Raw genomic sequence first — 25,576 nt, 5'->3', positions numbered from 1 at the left:
CCCCGTACCTCCGAGAAGAACTGGATGGAGGAAAGCTCTGGGCTGTTCCTGCGTATATTCTCTGTGATCTCCATCTTCTTGCACGGCTGCCCGTTTTTCCTCGTTACGACGATCGAGTCTTTGGTACCTTCAGAATGGCGGAAATAAAGAGAGATTATTATTGGAGGATTTATGAAAAAAACTCTAAAAGTTGTTGTTGCTTGTAGTGACCAGCCTGCAGACCGTGTAGGTGCCTAATGCCTACACATTGTAAAACAGGGAGTATTTCCACAACAGGGAAGCTCAGGTGTTGTGTACAGCAGCACCTGAATGCAGAAAGTCCGGCGTCATACATGGAATACAGGAAGGGAAAAAAAACCTTGAGCTTTTAGAACCACTTTAACCACTTGCTTAGTGGGCACCTAAACCCCCCGCCTGCCCAGACCAATTTTCAGCTTTTAGCGTTGTCACTCTTTGAATGACAATCATACAACACTGCACCCAAATTACATTTTGATCATTTTTTTCCCCACAAATAGAGCTTTCTTTTGGTGGTATTTGATCACCTCTGCGGGTTTGATGGATGGCAGTGATCGCCACTGGTAGGTGACACTGATAGGCAGCACTGCTAAGTGGAACTGATGAGCACCACTGGTGGGCATTGAAAGGTGGCAATGATTGCTGGCACTTATGTACTGGTGGGCACTGATTTGTAGGCACTGATTTGTAGCAAAAAAACAGAATAAAAAAAAAAATACAAAACAGTTTTATATTTTATTAAATTTTGCAAACAGGTCATTTTTCTCCTTCGCTGATGTACGCTGATGAGGCCGCACTGATGGGAACCAATAGGCTGCATTGATGGGCACTGATAAGGCAACACTGATGAGCACTGATAAGGCGGCACTAATGAGGTGGCACTGGTGGCCACTGGGAGGTGGCACTGATAGACAGCACTCAAGGGAATTAATAAGTGGCACTGAAGGGCACTAGTAGGTGGCACTGATAGCTGGCACTGATGGATGGCAGTGATCGCCACTGGTAGGTGACACTGATAGGCAGAACTACTAGGTGGAACTGATGAGCACCACTGATGGGCATTGATAGGTGGCAAGGATTGCTGGCACTTATGTACTGGTGGGCACTGATTTTTAGGCACTGATTCGTGGCACTGGCAGGCGGTACTGGTGGGCACATGTGAGGTGGCTTCGCCTCTTCCTCTTCGGGACCGATGTCCCTTCAGCAGAAGCCGCTGTCAGCGCGAGAAGAAAAAAAAATGATTACCGATCTTCTGTTTACATCACGTGATCAGCTGTCATTGGCTGACCGCTGATCACGTGGTAAGGGGCCGGGATCGACCCCTTACTCCGATCTGTGATCACCCGAGTCTCATTGACTCAGGTGATCACATTGCGTGCTCCTTCAGGGGGCGTGCAAAGGGGAGGATGTCTATTGACGGCCTCCCGGCAAAGGAGATCCGCGCTGTAGCTGTCATTGGGCTAAAGCACGCATCTGAACAAGTTAAAACTCTCCGATCATACTGGAGTAAGAGTTTTACCATAGGTCTGAGTTAGTAAGGGGACATGTCAGACCTCTGCAGAGAGGCTACTGCTTCAACACATAGAGAATGAATACTTCTCCACAGCATGCTGGCATGGGACAGGTTGTTCTACTCAGGCTTTTGAAACAAAAGCTGGAAGTGTTTGTTCACACCAGTCTGCAGTGCTTTACTATGAGGGCTGGTGTCCATTGGGTACCAATGGTGGGGGGAAGATGGTACTGACAAAACAACTCTGGGCATCTGGTTTAAAAGCTACTCTGCATATCAGTGGTTTTCCATCAGACACTGCAACAAAATTCATAGGCGACCTCCATCTCCGGGTTCCACATTCAATTCTTTTTTTATTATTATTGAAAAACACCCAATACATACCTTTTATCCTGCAGTCTTTAAGCCAGTCTGACAATATCACGGGACCGTCCTCCTGGACCAAGCAGCATATACATAATGACATATGAGCACCGCTCAGTCCAGGCGCAGTGCGATTTGTGCGATGAGGCCCCCTCAGAGGGTCTGAATGATGGCGGTGTTCCGCCAGATTAGTCAACCCGTCAGATTTCGTAATGGAAGTGATGTTCCAACACCGCCATCTTGGTACACCCCCGTACTCTGCCACACTAAGCCTACAGTCTGACGTCGCCAAATGGACATCTTTTTACACCCACCGAAATCTTGCATTTCACACTTATTTAAACCGAGCTTCTAGCATCAAATACAGTATTCAGAAGTCAGTGACACTGTTTTGATGCTGAATTTTAAAGCCTGCCATGTCTCACACGTCTGATAATCTGACAGAAGAACCCTGCTTTTAAAATTAAACAGCAAAACAGTGTCACTGACTTCTAAATACTGTATTTCGCAGTATAAGCTCAGTTTACTGGTAAAAATAAGTGTAAAATACAAGATTTTGGTGGGTGTAAAAAGATGTCCACTTGGTGACTTCAGAGTGTAGGCTTACTGTGGCTGAGTGCGGGGTGTACCAAGATGGCGTGACACAATGTCACTTCTGTTGCACAATTTTCACAAGTCGCCTAATCTAACGAAACATCAGTGTTTCGGCAGATTAGGCGACCCGTCAGAATATGTAACGGAAGTGACGCTCCGTCGCCACCATCTTGCTACACCCCACACTCCTCCACAGTAAGGATACACCGAGAAGGGGGGCGAGCGGACATTTTATTACACCAACCAGAATTTTGCATTTAACACGTATTTAACAGTAAACTCAGATTAGAAGGTGAAATACAGGATATAGAAAGCCAACATGTCCGCTTCCCCCTTCTTAGTGTATCCTTACTGTGGTTGAGTGTGGGGTGTAACAAGATGGCGGCAACGGAATGTCACTTCCGTAGCAAACTGTGATGGGTCGCCGAATATGCACCCCCCCCTTGCACCCCCCCCATTGAATAGTGTCCGGTCTGTACGGCGCATGCGCGGTACAGAACAGCAACACAGCTGATTTGCCGATCAGCTGTGCTGACGGAGGGCAGCTAGTGGCTGTGTTGAAGAGTTGGTTTTGTCTGTGTTGCAACCCGCCCTTTGACACAGGCAAAACCGGGCGTTCAACACAGCAAACCCGTCCTGCAACGCAGACAAAACCGGAGCATCAGCACACTGTAAAGGCGCCCCGCAACAGCGAGGCATAATGTGAGAACTATAGTCTCCCCTCTCTGTGGGGTGTAGCAAGATGGCTGCGACGGAACGTCACTTCCGTAGCAAACTGCGATGGGTCGCTGAATATGTGTCGTTACAGGGGCATTTCTTGACAGAACACCGGCATTCACTCTGGAAGGCTGGCGCCACCTAGTGGCCAATGGAAAGTACTGTGTGGGGTTTGCTCTAGACTTAAATTTAGTATTGAAGCAAAATCTGCTTTTATTTTTATAGGTGCAATACAGCAGACCTAAAGAAAACAAATTAGACTTTAAAACATGTTATTTGGAGTTCTAAACAGCTCTCGCTATAACAACTATTGATAATAACTTGGTTCTGGTGTGACGACTTCATTATCAGTATTTAAAAATGAGCGCGTTTGTGTTTTCTATGCAAATGCAGGAAGGTTATATGAGCGGTCCATAGGATATAAGATATGGGTGGTATATAAGGCGGTGGGGGGAGGGGGTACTTACAGTATATCAGCAGGTCATTGTACAGCTTCATAGAGGTGATGTCATATTTCAGTTGGAACTTATGATTGACCTTCAGTGTGTTCACATCCCAGGCAAAGACATTTCCATCCGCACTGCAGGAGTACGCCAGCCTGCGTCCAAAAACAAAACAAAAGAGGTCAGGCACCATTGAAGTGGGGGAGGGGGGGGGGTGACTACTCTCAAATCCAAATAGCTTACATATACATAACACTAAGGCCGAAACAACGAATCAATTAATCGACAACTAATCAATTATGAAATGAATCGATTACGATTTTCACAATCGAATAATCAGCCAGTAACATAATGGGGTTAAAAAAACCGAAAATTAGCCCTTCATAGTACAAAAGAGCAAATAATCGCTGCTGTAAATATTACTTTCACAATAAAAAAAGACGAACCCTTTACCGTAGCGATTTGCTCTTTTTTTTTTTTTTTTTTTTTTTTTTACTATAAAGAGTTCATTTTAGTTTTTTTTAACCCCGTTATTTTACTAAACGCCTTAGTTACATAGTAAGTGAGATGGAAAAAAGACACAAGTCCATCAAGTCCAAGTGTGATTATGATAATGTGCTATGACTAAGCACCATGTTCGGTGTGAAACATGTCAGCGGCTGTGGAGTTAGTCTGTTTACTAGCCTAGATGCTATGATTTTAATTACAATTTTGAAATAAAGTTGAATAATTCGGAGTGCGGCTATCCAGCTACATCTTTTCTACTTCAGTTCCTGTTGCAAACAGAGCCGGCACCCTGTGGGATTGTGGAGACAGCTGTTTTGGGAGAAGTCATTACCTTGGAGCGGTAATTCTTTGTGATTATATGTCAGTCTTGGGCCTGGTTCCCACCTAGGTGTTTTTTGGTGCTTTTTGCAGTAACACACTACAGTTTATTTAACATGGTTTCCTATGGGACACGTTTACATCAAGGCTTTTTTCAGCCGTTGCGTATTTGGAAAGGGTCAGGGACTTTTTATTTTTCAATGCAAAACTGTGCTTTTTTTTGGTTCATTATACTTTAATGGAGAAGCTGCAGAAAAGCATGTCGTGTGTTTTTGCAGCAATTTGTGTTTTGTTTTTTTATCCAACTGCACAACAACAAATTGGGCAAAAAAAAAAAAAAAGCATAAAAAAAAAAAAAGCATAAAAAAAATGCAAAAAACGCAAATCACAGCACAAATCACGTTTGCAAAAATCAACACGCACCGCAGAAACAGATCAAAAGCAAACTGCATAGCTGGGCACCGAGCCTTATGCTGGCCAAAATCTTGTACATTCGCTGAATGAAAGAATGTTGTTTGAAAATGTCACTTGCTTTTAACATTCTGTTTTAAAACGAATGTCATTTCTGAACGAAAACCACATACACTGTCTGAAAATTCCTTTGACCGAGAAGTTTTCTATTACTACATTTTTATTTTTATTTTTTTTGAAGGAAGACGTTGTTTTTGTATGGCCAGCATATAATATATTACAGTTCTGTTTGAAAATCTGCAAAACAGTGTTTAACTTATTTTTTTTTTTCTTTAAATAAAAAATTTGATCTGAGTCTGATGATATTTACCAGCTTCAACCTCTAATAGTATATACAGTATATATCTCTTCTAATAGTATATACAGTATATCTCTCCTCTAATAGTATATACAGTATACAGTGGTGTGAAAAAGTGTTTGCCCCCTTCCTCATTTCCTGTTCCTTTGCATGTTTGTCACACTTAAGTGTTTCGGAACATCAAACCAATTTAAACAATAGTCAAGGACAACACAAGTAAACACAAAATGCAATTTGTAAATGAAGGTGTTTATTATTAAAGGTGAAAAAAATTCCAAACCATCATGGCCCTGTGTGAAAAAGTGATTGCCCCCCCCCCTTGTTAAAACATACTATAACTGTGGTTGTCCACACCTGAGTTCAATTTCTATAGCCACACCCAGGCCTGATTATTGCCACACCTGTTCACAATCAAGGCATCACTTAAATAGGAGCTGCTTGACACAGTAAGGTCCACTAGAATATCCTTAAAAGCTACACATCACGCCGAGACCCAAAGAAATTCAGGAACAATTGAGAAAGAAAGTAATTGAGATCTATCAGTCTGGAAAGGGTTATAAAGCCATTTCCAAAGCTTTGGGAATCCAGCGAACCACAGTGAGAGCCATTATCCACAAATGGCGAAGACATGGAACAGTGGTGAACCTTCCCAGGAGTGGCCGGCCGCCCAAAATTACCCCAAGAGCGCAGCGACGACTCATCCAAGAGGTCACAAAAGACCCCACAACAACGTCCAAGGAACTGCAGGCCTCACTTGCCTCAGTTAAGGTCAGCGTTCATGCCTCCACCATCAGGAAAAGACTGGGCAAAAATGGCCTGCATGGCAGAGTTCCAAGGAGAAAACCACTGCTGAGCAAAAAGAACATCAAAGCTCATCTCAATTTCTCCACAACACATCTTGATGATCCCCAAGACTTTTGGGACAACATTCTGTGGACCGATGAGACAAAAGTGGAACTCTTTGGAAGGTGTGTGTCCAAGTATATCTGGCGTAGAAGGAACACTGCATTTCATAAAAAGAACATTATACCAACAGTAAAATATGGTGGTGGTTTGCTGCTTCAGGACCTGGAAGACTTGCCGTGATAAAAGGAACTATGAATTCTGCTGTCTACCAAGAGATCCTGAAGGAGAATGTCCGACCATCTGTTCGTGTACTCAAGCTGAAACGAACTTGGGTTCTGCAGCAGGACAATGATCCTAAACACACCAGCAAGTCCACCACCGAATGGCTGAAGAAAAACAAAATGAAGACTTTGGAGTGGCCTAGCCAAAGTCCTGACCTGAATCCTATTGAGATGTTGTGGTATGACCTTAAAAAGGCCGTTCATGCTCGAAAACCCTCTAATGTAACTGAATTAGGACAATTCTGCAAAGATGAGTGGGCCAAAATTCCTCCAGGACGCTGTAAAAGCCTCATTGCACGTTATCGCAAACGCTTGGCTGCAGTTGTTGCTGCTAAGGGTGGCCCAACCAGTTATTAGGTTTAGGGGGCAATCACTTTTTCACACAGGGCCATGATGGTTTGGATTTTTTTTCACCTTTAATAATAAACACCTTCATTTACAAATTGCATTTTGTGTTTACTTGTGTTGTCCTTGACTATTGTTTAAATTGGTTTGATGTTCCGAAACACTTAAGTGTGACAAACATGCAAAGGAACAGGAAATGAGGAAGGGGGCAAACACTTTTTCACACCACTGTATCTCTTCTAATAGTATATACATTATATCTACTGTAATAGTATATATCTCCTCTAATAGTATATACAGTATATATCTCCTCTAATAGTATATACAGTATATCTCTCCTCTAATAGTATATACAGTATATCTCTTCTAATAGTATATACATTATATCTACTCTAATAGTATATATCTCCTCTAATAGTATATACAGTATATATCTCCTCTAATAGTATATACAGTATATCGCTCCTCTAATAGTATATACAGTATATCTACTCTAAGCCCCTGTACACACGGTCGGAGATTCTGCCAACCAAATCCGTCGTATTTTGTCCGTCAGATTTAGTCTGACTGACTGTGTCCGAAACTGTTGCATACACACGGTCGGACTAAGTTGTCGAAAAATACGATCATTCAGAACGTGATGACGTAATTTCGTTACAATGGGACTAGATTCAGGCTAGTAGCCAATAGCTTTGATGTAGGAATTTGATCTGAGCATGCGTGGCACTTGGTCCGATCAAAATTCTCTACACATGATCGGATTACGTCCGACCGGCCCAGTTGGTCGGGAAATATTTCCAACATGTTGGAAAATTGGGTCCGACGGAGATTCGGACGGAATCAGTCCGATGCATACCACACACAGTCGGATTATCCGACGACACGGTCCGATAAGACACATTCCGACGGATTCTCCGACCGTGTGTACGCGGCATAATAGTATATATCTCCTCTAATAGTATATACAGTATATCTACTCCAATAGTATATATCTCCTCTAATAATATATACAGTACATCTCCTCTAATAGTATATACAGTATATCTCTTCTGTCTGTTATTCTCAGACTGGATTAGAGATTTTGCTCCCTAACGATATAGTCGGCTATTGATATTTAAGAATAAATTGCCTTTTTTTTTAGTCCGGGTTCACACCAGTGCGGTGCGAATTCCAGCTACATTTTCTCTGTGAAGAGAAAAGGCAGCTGTTCAGCGGTGCCGCTCTGTTCTCTCTGCGCATCAGCTGAGAGGGGAGGGAGGGGAGAGGGGGGGGAGGTGTAGTGAGAAGAAAGAAAGAAAGATTTCTTCTTCAGAACGCAATGCATCTGCGAATCAGATGCGTTCCCATAGAGAATAATGCGCTTGTAATTCGCACCGCAATGCCCAGAAAACGCACACGTTTTTTGTGCAATGCGCAGTGCGAATGCAACGCACATATGTGAACAAGATACATTCATTTTAATGTATTTTAAAATGTCCTGCGAATTGGATGTGGTGTAAGGCGCATCTAATTCGCATAGGTGTGAACGGGGGCCTAAACTTTACATATTAAATAAATTATACACCAAACTTTTTTTTTTTTTTTTTAAGGTTATTAACCGATTAATCGAAACAATCGGACAACTAATCGATTATGAAAATCGTTAGTTGCAGCCCTATATAACACTGAAAATACCAACGGAAACTCCTACATACCATTCTACTATCTTACATACTGCTAGCAAACAAACCTAAAAAATATTCCCCTGGCTAGCACGACACCGATCCCGCACATGTGCACTCAGTGTTCTAGCCAGTTTGCATGGTCCTGTGCTATCAGAAAAGTGTAAACAATAGGATTCCCAGACTAGAACGCATGCGCAGTATTGGCAGCGTGTCATCAATGGGATGGGGGGGGGGGGGGCGCCTTAGAAAACAAGGAAGTGGCTGGATCACTAGAGGCCCTTAGTGTAGATGGCAGCTTGGGACAGAAGGGGTACCTGGAAAGTGGACCGGAATGCAAGGTAATGGTAGTGAATACAATTAAGTTAAAAAAAATTAAAATATGTTTAACAATTAAGGTAGGAAAAGAAAAAAAAAACTGCGCCCTGCTTAAATTTGTCAGGATCGGGGTGAGATTCCTCTTTAATACAACAATAAGATGTTACAGAACAAAGAAATGCAATGACTAGATGTTAGCATTAGAAGACCAGCACAGTCACATGATGAATTTGGATCGTTTTCTTTTGGTCATTGACTTTTCCTGCCCTATAATACACTCTGCAAGTCACGTCTTGCAATCACACAAATGTAAATCATAGAAGCTTTAATGTGTATCTAAAAACTTTATTTCTTTTTTTCTTTTGGATACGGATTGGAAGGGGTTCAAACCCCCGTCAAAGTTTCTATTTTTGTTGGGGAGATTTCCCTTCACTTCCTGGACTGGAGACACAACAGGAAATAATATCAGGGAAATTTCCCTCTTTGATAGTTGTTGCCGGAACTGGCGTCACCATTTGAAGAGTTCCCCTTACCTTTTGCTCTGGTAACAAGTGTAAAATGTTGTATCCCCCTCACTTTCTGCCTCATTGGCAATGGTGACCTGGACAATGAGAGGTGCCCCTCTCCTGGCAAAAGAAAACCTGACGGAGGGTCTAACGCAGGGGTCTCAAACTGGTGGTCCTCCAGCTGTTGCAGAACTACAAGTCCCATGAGGCATTGCAAGGCTGACAGTTACAAGCATGACTCCTATAGGCAGAGGGATGATGGGACTTTTAGTTCAGCAAAAGCTGGAGGGCCGCCAGTTTGAGACCCCCTGCTCTAACCCTTCCACACTGTATGCTTTGGTTTTTAGATCCATATTGAATAGTCTTCAATGGCCTGAAGAGTTCCTTCTCTAGCTGTGTGGAGACCCAGTTCTTACCTTTTCTGAGTATCACCGATGTCAGTAACGATGTCTACTACCTCATCCCGGTGGTCACTTAGCTGCTTGTTACAGGACATACTGTGAATGTTGATGATGTAAATCATGGAATCACTCGATCCGATCCACACATGAGTTGAGTCCACTCCCACCATACACCTCTGCAAGGAGACACAGTGTTACATGTCTGACATGAAATAAAAAAAAAAAAAAAAAAAAAAAATTATATATATATATATATATATATATATATATATATATATATATATATATATATATATATATATATATATATATATATATATATATATATATATATATGTAGCAAGGTCCCAGGCCTCCTTTAGTCTAATGAGAACCTCCAGGGCCAGGGATAGCTGACATCCTTCTGTATATGATGGGTTGCAAGGCATAGTGGGTGCAGTACGAGGTATATTGATTGGGCGCCAGACACTTATTAAATGCAAAAGAGATTTTTATTTCTCTCAACAGAACTTTGGGAGAGAGAATTAGGGCCAGGACACCCTTAGGAAATTGCAAGATTAATTGTCAGACTCTGGAGGACAGCCATGCAGGGAAAGGCACCCAGCAAGACGCCACATCTGCATGTGCAGGAATGCGGTCTCCTAGTACACACGGTCGGAGATTCCCCTCTGTAAGGCAGCACAGCCTAGTGCCACTTACCTCTCCAAAAATGCCACTTACCTCTCTGTGCCTCTGGTCAGCATAGGTAGAGATAAAAATCCGACCCTTCCCCATTCATATCATAAAATAACAAAATTCAGCTGGAGTTGACCTTTAGGTATGAAGGCCTCCAGCACACGATGCTTACCAGTGTAGCCTTCCCCACTTTCAGGCAATGTTGTTGGATGGACCAGGAGGAGGCGTTAAAGACAACCACCTTCCCCTCGCCCGTGGCGCACCACAGCTTAGGGGAGTCGTCCCGACCGGACTTGTCCAGCTGCCCTGCAGAGAGAGACCCGGGTCAGAGTGGCAGATGATTGGGGTGAAGGTGGTGACATTATACATGAGTGTGTTCCAGTTCTGCAGGTCATTTGCGATCAAACACTGAGCTGTGACATCAAACTGCAGCACAACAGAATTGTTAGTAATTATCACCACTTCACACTTTCAGAAAATGCTACAGATAGCTAAAAACACCCAAGGGGACAGCCTACTCTATAATATGGGTTTACTGCGCCTGTATGGGCCCCACAGTCTTTGCCCGCTGTCACTTAGAACAGGGATCTCCACTTTCTAAAGAGACTTTTTTTTGTCCTTCAGGCTATAGGCGGGCCAGCGGGAGTAGAAAAATCCTAGAGCTTGGAGATCAGTGAAAGTAAATAAATTGAGTGCCTGTGGTCAATACTAGGAAGAATAGTGCCCCATCAGTGGTATTGACATTGTGACATGGTGACATTGGTGTCAGTGTAAGGAATAATTCCCCATCATTGGTGTTAGTGGAAAGAATAGTACCCCATCATTGGTGTCAGTGGAAGCAATAGTGCCTCATCATTGGGGACAGCGAGAGGAATAGTGCCCAATCATTGGGGTCAGTGAAAGGAATAGTGCCTCATCATTGGTGTCAGTAGAAGAAATAGTGCCCCATCATTGGTGTCAGTAGAAGGAATAGTGCCCCATCATTGGGGTCAGTGAGAGGAATAGTGCCTCATCATTGGTGTCAGTAGAAGAAATAGTGCCCCATCATTGGTGTGAGTGGAAGGAATAGTGCCTCATCATTGGGGACAGTGAAATTAATAGTGCCTCATCATTGGTGTCAGTAGAAGAAATAGTGCCCCATCACTGGTGTCAGTTGAAGAAATAGTGCCCCATCATTGGTGTGAGTGGAAGGAATAGTGCCCCATCATTGGGGTCAGTGAGAGGAATAGTGCCTCATCATTGGGGACAGTGAAATTAATAGTGCCTCATCATTGGTGTCAGTAGAAGAAATAGTGCCCCATCACTGGTGTCAGTTGAAGGAATAGTGCCCCATCATTGGTGTGGTATTTTTCTTTATTTTAATTTTATATATATATATATATATATATATATATATATATATATATACACACACACACACACACACACACAGTCCATCTAGTTCAACCATTAAAAAAAATATATATATATCTATCTATATATATATATATATATATATATATATATATATATATATATATATATATATATATATATATATATATATATATATATATATATATCTATATCTATATATATCTATATTTAAAAAAAAAAGTAAAATAAATAAATATATATATATATTTTTTCTTATATTTTTCATATATATATATATATATACACATACACATATATATAAAACAAAAAAATGTATATATACATATGTCTGTGTGTGTATATATATATATATATATTTCATAATATATATATATATATATATATATATATATATATATATATATATATATATATATATATATATATTCTTTTTTTTTTTATGGTTGGACTAGATGGACTTGTGCCTTTTTAGCCCGACTAACTATGTAACTATGATATTTTCTGGTACCCTAAAATCTGGCAATACAGGGACTGGAAGAGTGAAGGTTATTCTTGCTCTGCGGGGGAGGGACTTCAGAACAAACATCCTATCTGAGAAGGGGAAAGGGGCAGGCACTGCCAGTGTTCCATCCATGGCCTTACCTGGGGTATAGAGCAACACGTCCACAGACTGAGTTGTGGTCTCCCCGGCTGAAGGGTTTATCCTGTGTTTCAGAGTCTCAGAGGTGGTCTTTGGAATCATCATAGGAACTACAAAATAAAAATAAAAAATAAAACAAAAAGAAAACTGAAAAATGGTATAGCTCCAGGCACACAGATACACTATATTGCATCCCAATATAGTCAAGACCACAAGAGCAGCCTAGAGTGACAACCATAGCATCCTCCATAGATAGTGAGTGAGTGATGTCCCCCTAGTGGACAAAATGTGTTACTTGCAGGATCGTCGGCTGAACACACAGTAAAAGGAAAAAAAAGCCAGAAAATTAAAAACGAATGCAGCCGTCACATCTAGGGATTGGTAAGCTGCAATATAATACATTATTTGTTTTTAGATTCCATTCAAGTTTTAAAATGGCCGGCCTACCATTATACACTTCCTTTGGAACAGTTGCCTGGCTGCTCTTAAGTTCATCCAACAGCTTTAATGCTTTCTGAGTTGTGAACACAGAACAAGTATGTGGCAAGTGAAGTCCGATGTTTATTCCCAGCCAGTGACTTCACACGTCACTTCTAGTGAAGTCAGATGCGTCCCTCCAATGCTAAAGGCCCAGGATAATAAAACTCACCTTCGTTCCTCATCCTGTCGAAGTGTGAGAGCTTGGACGCGGCATAAATAGATTTTGCAGTCTGGAGAGCGCCGACCACAGCGTTCATGAGCAGGACATTGGTGAGAGCCTCCTGTACATACTGAGGATCCTACAGGATGAAGAGGGAGTGTGAGAAACTACCACAATCATGACATAACTGTATGTATGACAATGTATTCTTCTACAGCAAGTATGAGAAAGAGACCCTACCTAAAACCCTAACACTAATCCTACCTAAAACCCTAACACTAACCCTTCCTGAAACCCTAACACTAATCCTACCTGAAACCCTAACACTAATCCTACCGAAAACCCTAACACTAATCCTACCGAAAACCCTAACACTAATTCTACCTGAAACCCAACACCAATCCTCTCCGTAAACCCAACACCAATCCTCTCCGTAAACCCAACACCAATCCTCTCCGTAAACCCAACACCAATCCTCTCCGTAAACCCAACACCAATCCTCCATGTAACCCCAACACCAGTTCTCTCTGTAACCCCAACACCAATCCTCTCTGTAACCCTAACACTAATCCTACCTGTAACCCCAACACCAATTCTCTCTGTAACCCCAACACCAATCCTCCCTGTAACCCCAACACAAATCCTACCTGTAGCCCCAACACAAATCCTCCCTGTAACCCCAACACAAATCCTCCCTGTAACCCCAACACCAATCCTCCCTGTAACCCCCAACACCAATTCTCTCTCTAACCCTAACATTAACCCTCCCTGTAACACTAAAACACTAACCCTCCCTGTAACCCTAACACCAATCAACCCCAACACTAATCCTCTCTGCAACCCCAACACTAATCCTCTCTGCAACCCCCACACCAATTCTCCCTGTGACCCCAACATTAACCCTCCCTGTAACCCTAACACCAATCCTCTCTGTAACCCTAACACTAATCCTCTATGTAACCCTTACACCAATTCTCCATGTAACCCTAACACTAACCCTCCCTGTAACCCCAACACTAACCCTCCCTGTAACCCCAACACTAACCCTCCCTGTAACCCCAACACTAACCCTCCCTGTAACCCCAACACTAAGCCTCCCTGTAACTCCAACACTAAGCCTCCCTGTAACCCCAACACTAACCCTCCCTGTAACCCCAACACTAACCCTCCCTGTAACCCCAACACTAACCCTCCCTGTAACCCCAACACTAACCCTCCCTGTAACCCCAACACTAAGCCTCCCTGTAACCCCAACACTAAGCCTCCCTGTAACCCCAACACTAAGCCTCCCTGTAACCCCAACACTAAGCCTCCCTGTAACTCCAACACTAAGCCTCCCTGTAACTCCAACACTAAGCCTCCCTGTAACTCCAACACTAAGCCTCCCTGTAACTCCAACACTAACCCTCTCTGCAACCCCAACACTAATCCTCTCTGCAACCCCAACACTAATCCTCTCTGCAACCCCAACACTAATCCTCTCTGCAACCCCAACACTAATCCTCTCTGCAACCCCAACACCAATTCTCCATGTAACCCTAACACTAACCCTCCCTGTAACCCCAACACTAAGCCTCCCTGTAACTCCAACACTAAGCCTCCCTGTAACTCCAACACTAAGCCTCCCTGTAACTCCAACACTAACCCTCCCTGTAACTCCAACACTAACCCTCTCTGCAACCCCAACACTAATCCTCTCTGCAACCCCAACACTAATCCTCTCTGCAACCCCAACACTAATCCTCTCTGCAACCCCAACACTAATCCTCTCTGCAACCCCAACACCAATTCTCCATGTAACCCTAACACTAACCCTCCCTGTAACCCCAACACTAACCCTCCCTGTAACCCCAACACTAACCCCTCCTGTAACCCCAACACTAACCCCTCCTGTAACCCCAACACTAACCCCTCCTGTAACCCCAACACTAACCCCTCCTGTAACCCCAACACTAACCCTCCCTGTAACTCCAACACTAACCCTCCCTGTAACTCCAACACTAACCCTCCCTGTAACTCCAACACTAACCCTCCACTAACCCTCCCTGTAACCCCAACACTAACCCTCCCTGTAACCCTAACACCATTTCTCCCTGTAACCCTAACACTAACCCTCCCTGTAGCCCCAACACTAACCCTCCCTGTAGCCCCAACACTAACCCTCCCTGTAGCCCCAACACTAACCCTCCCTGTAGCCCCAACACTAACCCTCCCTGTAACCCCAACACTAACCCTCCCTGTAACCACTACACTATCCCTCCCTGTAACTCTCACACCAACCCTCAGTGTAATCCTAATGCTAAATCTCTTTGTAACCGTAAAGTAGTAGTCCGGTCAAAGTCTAAGCTTTTAACCTACTCCCATCCCCATTCTAAGCCCTATACCAACGACCCTGTAAAGCAGGGGTGCTCAAAACCGGGGGCCCTCCAGCTGTTGCAAAACTACAAGTCCCATCATGCCTCTGCCTGTGGGAGTCATGCTTGTAACTATCAGCCTTGCAATGTCACATGGGACTTGTAGATTCACAACAGCTTTATGGCCGCCAGTTTGACCCTGCTATAAAGCATGAGTGCTCAACATGTTGCCCTCCAGCTGTTGCAGAACTACATGTCCCATGAGGCATTGCAAGCTGCTGACATTTGCAAGCATGTCTCCCAAGGTCAGAGGCATGATGGGACTTGTAGTTCCACAACAGTTGGAGTGCCACAGGTTGGACTACCATGCTGTAAAGGAAAGATGCTTATACCTACCTATTCTGAAGCCGCTCTGGTCCGGTCACATGATCAGCTCCCAGCACCCGCTTCAGTGTGGAGGACAGACCACAGACAACTGATGCCCTATAGTAAGTCAGTGGGTGACGTCACCACCCAGGCTCTGCAGTCGTTGCCAGTGTGCCAGTGATCTCTCATCTCCTGAAGCTGGCCGCTGGGGAGACCACATGACCGGACTGGAGCCCCAAAACTAACCCTCCCTGTAACCCTTAAACACTTAAAGTGGTTGGTAAACCCTTACATATACCCAGTGAAGTGATTGGCCTCGGGTAATACACAGAGATGAAAGAAATCCTCCTACACAAGTTGTACCTGTTTATTTGTAGTCTTCTCTACATAGGTTTAAAGTCCAAAATTTATAAAGCTTGTCTAAGCTGTCAGGTTACACTCTGCAGAGCTCAGAGAGGAGAGCTCTGAGTGCTGATTGGAGGGAAGGGACACACCCCCCTTCACACAGCTCACAGGAACAGAGGCTGTCAATCACAGGCTGTGTGCTGTCACCTTATTTCTCTTGGTGTGAGGGAAACTTGTCAGAAGTGACTCATGATGCTATCAGAGGAACGAAGCAGCAGCCAGAAATTACACTTTGTGGTCTTGAGACAAGTACATACTATAGAGGGACATGCTTTGTTCATATTTCATGTCTGAGGTTTACAACCCTTTAATCCTAACACTAACCTTCTCTGTAACCCTAAAACCTACTGACCGTCCAGCACAGTGGATCTCTGCCTTCGCCTTGGTCAACATCACAGAAATTATCTCCTGCGATCCTGTTCAAGACTTGCTTTGCTGACATCCCTTCTGGCTCCAGATCCTGCTTGCTGTTCCACTACGTTGATCCCTGACTTCTGGCTTGGCTGACTATCCGTTCCAGTTACTGAACTTTGGCTATGTTTTGACTAAGTTTGTTATTTTTACTTTTATTATTAAACAAGTGTTATTTACCTGTACTTCTGTCTCGGCCTGATTTCATGGTTTCTGACATGCCCTAACTCTTCCTGTAACTCACACACACACACACCAATTCTCCCTGTAATCCTAACACTACCCTATACTGTAACCCTAACACTACTCCTCCCTGTAATCCTAACACTACCCTATACTGTAACCCTAACACTACTCCTCCCTGTAATACTAACACTACCCTATATTGTAACCCTAACACTACCCTATACTGTAACCCTAACACTACCCTATACTGTAACCCTAACACTACCCTATACTGTAACCCTAACACTACCCTATACTGTAACCCTAACACTACTGCTCCCTGTAATACTAACACTACCCTATACTGTAATCCTAACACTAGCCTATACTGTAAACCTAACACTAATTCGCCCTGTAATCCTAACGCTAACCTATACTGTAACCCTAACACTAATCCTTCCTGTAATCCTAACACTACCCTATACTGTAACCCTAACACTACCCTATACTGTAACCCTAACACTACCCTATACTGTAACCCAGTGATATGCAATTAGCAGACCTCCAGCTGTTGCAGAACTACAAGTCCCATGAGGCATAGCAAGACTGACAGCCACAAGCATGACACCCAGAGGCAGAGGCATGATGGGACTTGTAGTTTTGTAACAGCTGGAGGTCCACTAATTGCATATCACTGCTGTAACCTAACAATACCCTATACTGTAACTGTCACACTAATCCCCCTGTATCCTAACACTACCCTATACTGTAACCCTAACACTAATCCTCCCGGTTATCCTAACACTACCCTATACTGTAAGCTTAACACTAATCCTCCCTGTAATCCTAACACTACCCTATACTGTAAGCTTAACACTAATCCTCCCTGTAATCCTAACATTACCCTATACTGTTACCCTCCCTGCAACCCTCACATTAACTCTCCCAGTAACCCTAACTCTTCTTGTAACCCTCACACTGATACTCCCTGTAATCCTAACACTACCCTCTCATGTAACCCTCACACTAAGCCTCTCAATAACCCTCACATAACCCCCCTCATAACCCTAACACTAAACCTCTCTGTAACACTCACATAACCCCCCATAGCCCTCCTCAAACTGGCCCCTCTGTAACCCAGTGGCGGCTGGCCCATTGAGGGCGCACGGGTGCCACGACTCCTATGCATGCGTCAAGCCCCCTGATCTACAAACAGGGAACCCCAAATTATCGAGCACCAGCCGCCACTGCTGTAACCCTAACACTAAACACTCTGACACTAAAGGTCCCAGTACCAGACACAGGGAAAGTCCCAGCGAGTTCTGCCACCCTACACTAGAATAAATGGCTGAACAAGCCTACAATTATGATTGCAGTGGAAAAATTTGAGGAAATCAAATGTCTCTCGAAGCATGGCAGCCAGGACTTCCACTGAATATCCATCAACCTACCTTGTGGTTGTCGGCCATCTTCCTCCCCGCCCACATCTCTTTGATCATCAGATTCCACAGCTCACATTCACCCTTCAGATTGGCCTCAAACGTCTCTTTCCTGGTGGAGGCCTTAATCCTGAGTGTTGGGATTCGTAACAGCAGGAAGGCCGACATGGAGACTTTTACATCCTGGAGAACATGAGAGAGACTTGGAGTTTGGAACGTGAACTTAACAGCAACATACACACTCAAAATCCATCTACACAGATTTACTGACATATTATATTCTGTCCGGCCACTTCTCTAACATTTCTAATCATATGAAGTTAATAACAAGAGCCCCCCTTTACATCAGAGTCCACAGAGTTCCCCCTTTACATCAGAGTCCGCAGAGTTCCCCTTTTACATCTGAACTCGCAGAGTTCCCTTACACTGTAAGGGGGGACTCTGCAGACTCTGATGTAAGGGAGAACTCTGGGGCCTTTAACATAAGGGAAAACCCTGATTTAAGGGTGAACACTGAGAACTCTGATGTACGAAAAAGACTCTGATGTAAGGGGGGACACTGTGGCCTCTGGTGTAAAGGGGAATTCTGATTTAAGGGGTGCTCTGAGAACCCTGATTTACCTTAGTGTACTCCCTCAGAGGCAGGAGAGAAAGGGGTTGACTTCAGTCACAGGCAGGGATGGATGGCGAGCTCACTCACCTTTCGGCAGTCAGCAGCTCTCATCCAGATGTATCTGAGGCTGCTGAACTTCAAATTTCCGACCCCAACTTTCCTTTTCTCAGGCACAGCGCCGGGGATTGGGGTGTGGGCAGACACAGAGGGGGTAGAGGTGGGGGGAAGAGGAGCAGATGGAGCCCTCTCTCCTCTCCCCTCTGTGTGTTTTTTTGGGGGGGGTTGTTGGTGGGATTGTTGGTGCTGGCTTTGGGCAGTGTGAAAGAGTTTGACAGTCTCAGCTGAGACAACTGCAGCCAGCAACCCTGCTGTGAAGCCATAGTTCCAGTCTAAATAATGGATCGGAGTCTGAAACCCGGACGCATGATTCCAAACCCGAACTGTCCGGGTGAATCCTGGACAGGTGGCAACCCTAGTCCCACTGCATAGCATTTCTTGTTACTACTTCCTGGTTACCATTCTGTTTTTTTGTACTATGAAATTACATCACCGTACTGCAGAGGTCTTCCCTGTGTTCTCCTCCACCTAGAAATTGCCTAAACTCCCCCTTCCAGCCCCCAGCACCTGAAAACATGCTAATTTAGCAGCCCTCTGCACACTGCCTAGCTCAAAACACAATGTCCTGCCCAATGAAAAGTTAGTAAGAACTTGGCACTTGGATAAAAGAATGTACCAGCTTACACCCTGTTTAGAGAGACATTGGCACAATTTTTACTTATAACAGTTGCCTTTCCCTTAAAGTGGTTGTAAACCCTTACAAACCACTTTGACCTACAGGTAAGCCTAGATTAAGGCTTACCTGTAGGTCCAAGCAATATCTCCTAAAGCTATACGGTTTAGGAGATATTTGCCGAAAGACAGGCACCGCTGTCTACGGCGCATGTGCAGCAGACGTACTGAGCGCGCCGCTGTCAACGGCGATATGCCGCGAGTGGCGGCTCCCGTGCGCATGTGCGGGAGTGACGTCATTGCGGCTTTGTCAAATGACAGCGGCGGAGCAGCGAGACCCACCGAGAAGATGGATGCTCCAGACTACAGGGGACAGCGGTGACTTCGCTGGCTCCTGTGTCAGGTAAGTGACACATAATGCATAGTAGTCCATTATGCTTTACCTTTGCAGGGTTTACTTCCTCTTTAAGACCTACCAGAAGTTTGATGCCCCCAGACTTAAGGCATGGTGCAGAACCTAAATGCTCCCCCTATAGAGAGAGAGATAATTTACTGTATCAGATGGCTTCAGGGTGCAGAGGAATCAAAGGAAGGCTTAGTATGCAGGAGCAACCAGAACTATTGACTGGTTAGACACCAAGCTTGCAGGGGTTGAGGCAGGCAGTAAGCAATGACAGCTTCCATTATCCAGGGAAAGGGTCAGGACAGGTGGCGATCAGTAGTGTAATCTTAATCCAGACAAAGGGTCAGGACAGGTGGCCAGTCCATTAGGGGTGCACGGGCACCACCCCCCACCCATGCACCCAGCCCCCTGATCTACATACATTGCACTGGACTAGTGATTGCTTTTTTGAAGCACGTGATTAGAGCCAGAGGCTCTTATAGGCTTCAAAAGAGGGTTATCCCACCCAGTTGTGACTAAAGCCGCTGGGGGGTGGGTGGTTAGGGGGGGCGGTTGTTTGCCTCCCCCCCCCCAAAAAAAACACCAGTCGCCATTGCAGGTGGCGATCACAAGCCTAGAGCCCTGTGGCAGTAGGAGGGGGGTGCCCCTCTCCCGCCACCGATAAAAGTGATCTTGCAGCGATTCTCCTGCAGAGACCACTATTATTGGAATTCGCACTGCCGACCAAACGATAGGATACGGGGGGTTATGGCAGCTAGCTGCTGCGATGACAGCGATATTCCCCTTCAAAATTAGGACTTATATCGGCGTGCGGCGGTCCGGAAGTGGTTAAGCAAATAAGAGAGGATCATGTGAGGAAAGTAAAGGTGATTATATGCAGCTGGGGAGGCGAGGGCTTTACAGCAAACCTGTTGCGGTGGCTGCCAAACCGCCCCCCCCCCCCCTCATCAGCCTTATAAACAGGTACAAAGGTGCTCTACATTGCACAATAACTTTACCACCCCATCAACGGGCTCTCACCTCTATATTCCTAAATATGGCGATTTCCTCGTAGCTCTGCCTGCCCTCAATCAGAAGGAAGAGTCTTTTCTGAGTCATGGCGATCTTCCCCACCCCAAGGTTGGTTTTCACCGAATTGGACAACTTGTACACAAATTCATTCTGGTCCAGCCTCTCGGCGACTATGGATGGCAAGTCAACCTCCTCCGCTTCTGCCTCTGTCTCCTTCCAGCAGTTGTAGAAATCTCTGAAGATATCCGGGTCTATCTGCTTCTGGTGACCTTCAGGGGAAAAAAAGGCAGATTGAAAATGGTTAGTCATTCTGAAAAAAGGTTTTGGACTCAGTAAGATAGGGCAAGAACCCCCATTCACTTTGTGTGCCATCTTTATCGGGCTGGGAAAATTTACCTTCACTTCCTGTCCTGGAGACACAGCAGGAAGTTAGAGGAAATCTCTCCAAAGTGACCGTTTTCAACAGAACGTGTGTCCTGTTTGGAAGATTTCCCCCCTGTTCCTGTTTTGTTGGCATCTCAAAATTCAGGACGAATGAGGATGAACCTCTTCAGAAGGGACAATATAGCAATAAAAACTTGGGGTTTGGGTTTACATCGGCCTTTCCCAACCTTTTCAGCACAGAGGAACCCTTGAAAGAACTTTCTGGTCTTAGGGATCCCCTGCTAAATGTTTCTAGATCTACAACTCATGATACACTAGTGTGATGCTCAGGGTGATGAATGCTCCTTACACTTGTGGTCATTGGTAAGATTTCCCCCCTTACAGATATCTAAAGAGATCAATGGTGTCAGTGGGAACTTATCTGAGATGCAGAAATTGCTCAAGGAACCCCTAGAAACCTCTGGATGAACCCTAGGATTCCATGGAACCCTGGTTGAGAAACCCCGGTTTACATAGGCTTTAGCCCTTGTACACGCGGTCGGACATTCCGACAACAAAATCCGACAGATTTTGTCCGACGGATTTTGTCCGAAGTTGGTGTGGCATACATACGGTCGGACAAAGTTGTTGGAAAATCTGATCGTTCGTAACGTGATGACGTTATTTCGTTATGACGGGTCTACGTTCAGGCTAGTAGCCAATAGCCTTGGTTTCGTAATTTGATCTGAGCATGCGTGGCACTTTGTCCGATCAGAATTCTCAACAAACGATCGGACAAAGTCTGATCAGATCATAGCCCAGCTCTAAGCCCTTGTACACACGATCAGACATTCCGACGGAAAATGTCCGATTGGACCACGTTGTCGGATAATGTGTGGGCTCCATCGGACTGTTTCCGTCGGAATGTCTGATCGTGTGTACAAGGGCTTAGAGCTGGGCTATGATCTGATCAGACTTTGTCCGATCGTTTGTAGAGAATTCTGATCGGACAAAGTGCCATGCTCAGATCAAATTACAAAACCTATTGGCTACTAGCCTGAACGTAGTCCCGTCATAACGAAATAACGTCATCGTGTCACGAACGATCAGATTTTCCGACAAAATCCGACTGATTTTGTTGTCGGAATGTCCGACCGTGTGTGCAAGGGCTAAAACTTTGTCGGTCAGATATTCAGGTGGAAACAGTCCGATGGAGCCCACACACGGTCGGATTATCTGACAACGCGGTCCAATTGGACATTTTCCGTCGGAATGTCCGACCGTGTGTACAAGGGCATAGAGATGACCTCTGGCCTTACCCTCAGTCTTGCACAGTTGTATATCACTCCACCCAGGAGACAGCCCACTGCTTGCATCAAGACTGAGATGTCTTCCCGGTTGGCCCCTCACACCAGCCATGATTTATCTGCATACCATAGAGGAGCACTGAGGCCCAGTGAAGACCTCATTGGATCAAAAAGAATGCAATAAAAATTGAAAGGTTTATTAAAAATTTAATTAATATGTCATTGAGGGAGGAACCAAGGAATGAAAAAAATGTAAGCAGAATAAATTCCAGCTTTGGGAATGCTGGGAAGACTGCTGCTCTGCCCCTTACCGACAGTTAAAGCGTCAAACAAACGGTGTATGGTGTCAATGTCTTTCACAATCCCGGACTCTTGGATGCGGCGTACGAAGTCCTCCAGATGCAGGTGGGTCCTGGGAAGCTCAAACTTCTTGACGTGGTCGTCGGCCCTGGGGACATCTCTCTCCTTGTCCAGCACCTGGCTGATCAGCCTCTTCAGCTCTTGCCGGTTCTCGGCTTGTTGGCGCTCGGACGGCGGCAGTGACAGGATGACTTTTCTCACCAGTTCGGTGGGGAAGATCCGCAGGTCGGTCTTGTACAAGTTCTGGAAGTCGGACAGAGCGCTGAGGAGTTTTCCCTGCATGAGGAAGACCAGACCCCGGAGGTAGAAGTATCGGGCTAGGAGAGCAGAGTTCTCTGGAGGAAGACAAGTGATCTCCTTACTGAGGAAGTTGTTCAGGTCCGTATAATACGTTTGGACGCATTGTCGCATCAGAGGGTAATGGACCAGAGGCAGCTTGAAGGTGTAGAAGGGTTTTCCGGTCGGCCTGAACCCTGTACAAGAAGGGGAAATTCTTAGTGCAATGTACAGTAACCTTCATAGAGCAACACACTTCTCTACTAATAAATTACAAGATAACATATAGGTACAATGAGATGTTAAAGGGATACTAAAAGAATTATTATTTTTTTGTGTAATAATAAACATGTTATACTTACCTGCTCTGTGTAAGGGTTTGCACAGATCAGTCCCAATCCTCCTCTTCTCGGGTCCCCTGCTAGAGCTTTGGGCTTCTCCCCCCTGCTGAGTGCCCCCATAGCAACCCACTTGCTATGGGGGCATTCATGTGTGTTCGCACCCGAATTCCGCTCTGTTGTGTAAATTGACACGCTCCCGCGCCCCGCACTATGTGTCTACTGACACGCTCCCGCGCCCCGCACTATGTGTCCACTGACACGCTCTCCTGCGCCCCGCACTATGTGTCCACTGACACGCTCTCCCGCGCCCCGCTGTGTGTCCACTGACACGCTCTCCTGCGCCCCGCTCTGCGTGTCCACTGACACGCTCTCCCGCACCCCGCTCTGTGTGTCCACTGACACGCTCTCCCGCGCCCCACTCTGTGTGTCCACTGACACGCTCTCCCGCGCCCCACTCTGTGTGTCCACTGACACGCTCTCCCGCGCCCCACTCTGTGTGTCCACTGACACGCTCCCGCTCTGTCCACTGACACGCTCCCGCGCCCCACTGTGTGTGTCCACTGACACGATCCTGCGCCCCACTCTGTGTGTCCACCGACACGATCCTGCGCCCCACTCTGTGTGTCTACTCACATGCTCCCGCACCCCACTTTGTGTGTCCACTGACACGCTCTCCTGCGCCCCGCACTATGTGTCCACTGACACGCTCTCCCGCGCCCCGCTCTGTGTGTCCACTGACACGCTCTCCTGCGCCCCGCTCTGCGTGTCCACTGACACGCTCTCCCGCGCCCCGCTCTGTGTGTCCACTGACACGCTCTCCCGCGCCCCACTCTGTGTGTCCACTGACACGCTCTCCCGCGCCCCACTCTGTGTGTCCACTGACACGCTCTCCCGCGCCCCACTCTGTGTGTCCACTGACACGCTCCCGCTCTGTGTGTCCACTGACACGCTCCCGCGCCCCACTGTGTGTGTCCACTGACACGATCCTGCGCCCCGCTCTGTGTGTCTACTCACATGCTCCCGCACCCCACTTTGTGTGTCCACTGACACGCTCCCGCATCCCGCTCTGTGTGTCTACTGACACACTCCCACACCCTGCTCTGTGTGTCTGACATGCTCCCCGCTCTGTGTGTCTACATACACGCTCCCGTACCCTGATCTGTGTGTCTACTCATATGTTCCCGTGCCTCGTTCTGTGTGTCTGACACGCTCTACCGCGCCCCGCTCTGTGTGTCCACTGACGCGCTCCCGCACCCCGCTCTGTGTGTTTACTCACACGTTCCCATGCCCCGTTCTGTGTGTCTACTCACATGCTCCCACGCCCCGCTCTGTGTGTCTACATACACGCTCCCATACCCCGCTCTGTGTGTCTACTCACACGCTCCTGCGCCGCGCTCTGTGCGTCTACTGAAAGGCTCCTGCGCACCGCTCTTTGTGTCTACTCGCACGCTCCCGCGCCCTGCTCTGTGTCTACTCACATGCTCTTGCGCCCCACTTTGTGTGTCTACTGGCACGCTCCCGCGCCCCGCTCTGTGTGCCTACTGGCACGCTCCCGCGCCCCGCTGTGTGTCTACTCACACTCTCCCACGCCCCGCTCTGTGTCTACTCACACTCTCCCGCGCCCCGCTCTGTGTCTACTCACACTCTCCCGCGCCCCGCTCTGTGTCTACTCACACTCTCCCGCGCCCCGCTCTGTGTCTACTCACACTCTCCCGCGCCCCGCTCTGTGTCTACTCACACTCTCCTGCGCCCAGCTCTGTGTGTCTACTCACATGCTCCCGTGCCCCGCTTTGGACAGAGCTTTCTTTTGGTGGTATTTAATAGCCACTGTTTTTTTTTTTTTTGTTATCCTTACTTTCCGTTATAAAACATATAGAATAAAAATGCCAGGAGAGTACAAACCCCCCCCCCCCCGATTCCATTCTGGAAAAAAGGACACCCCATGGTGATCTAATTTTTTGCCACAATATTTTGTGAAATGAATAAACTTACTGTTATTGAGGGGACATGGAACTTGGTAATGGTGCACCAGATACAGCGCACGGTACGCAGGATATAGGGGTGAATAATGTGCAGAATAAGGGAGATGAAGGAGTTATTATAC

At 45.9% G+C, this 25,576-nt stretch overlaps 1 protein-coding gene across 1 annotated transcript in view; it reads right to left on the bottom strand.

Annotated features, from left to right (window-relative positions):
- The window catches only part of DENND3 (DENN domain containing 3), a 138,605-nt gene that overhangs the window by 5,767 nt on the left and 107,262 nt on the right, over positions 1 to 25,576 (bottom strand). The window contains exons 13-21 of the mRNA XM_077493411.1: positions 22,807 to 23,328; positions 20,835 to 21,094; positions 18,082 to 18,252; positions 12,939 to 13,068; positions 12,292 to 12,399; positions 10,445 to 10,578; positions 9,613 to 9,773; positions 3,670 to 3,800; positions 9 to 127 (exon numbers count right to left, since the gene is read on the bottom strand). Coding sequence (XP_077349537.1) covers positions 9 to 127; positions 3,670 to 3,800; positions 9,613 to 9,773; positions 10,445 to 10,578; positions 12,292 to 12,399; positions 12,939 to 13,068; positions 18,082 to 18,252; positions 20,835 to 21,094; positions 22,807 to 23,328 — 1,736 coding nt within the window. The remainder of the gene's footprint in view (positions 1 to 8; positions 128 to 3,669; positions 3,801 to 9,612; positions 9,774 to 10,444; positions 10,579 to 12,291; positions 12,400 to 12,938; positions 13,069 to 18,081; positions 18,253 to 20,834; positions 21,095 to 22,806; positions 23,329 to 25,576) is intronic.

The sequence above is a fragment of the Lithobates pipiens genome, unplaced genomic scaffold, assembly GCF_037356315.1.
Source record: "Lithobates pipiens isolate NorthernLeopardFrog02 unplaced genomic scaffold, aLitPip1_a1.2 Scaffold_19, whole genome shotgun sequence".
In the NCBI taxonomy this organism is placed as follows: Eukaryota; Metazoa; Chordata; class Amphibia; order Anura; family Ranidae; genus Lithobates; species Lithobates pipiens.
Note: the sequence above shows the minus strand (reverse complement) of the source record. Positions and strands in the feature narration are given on the sequence as shown.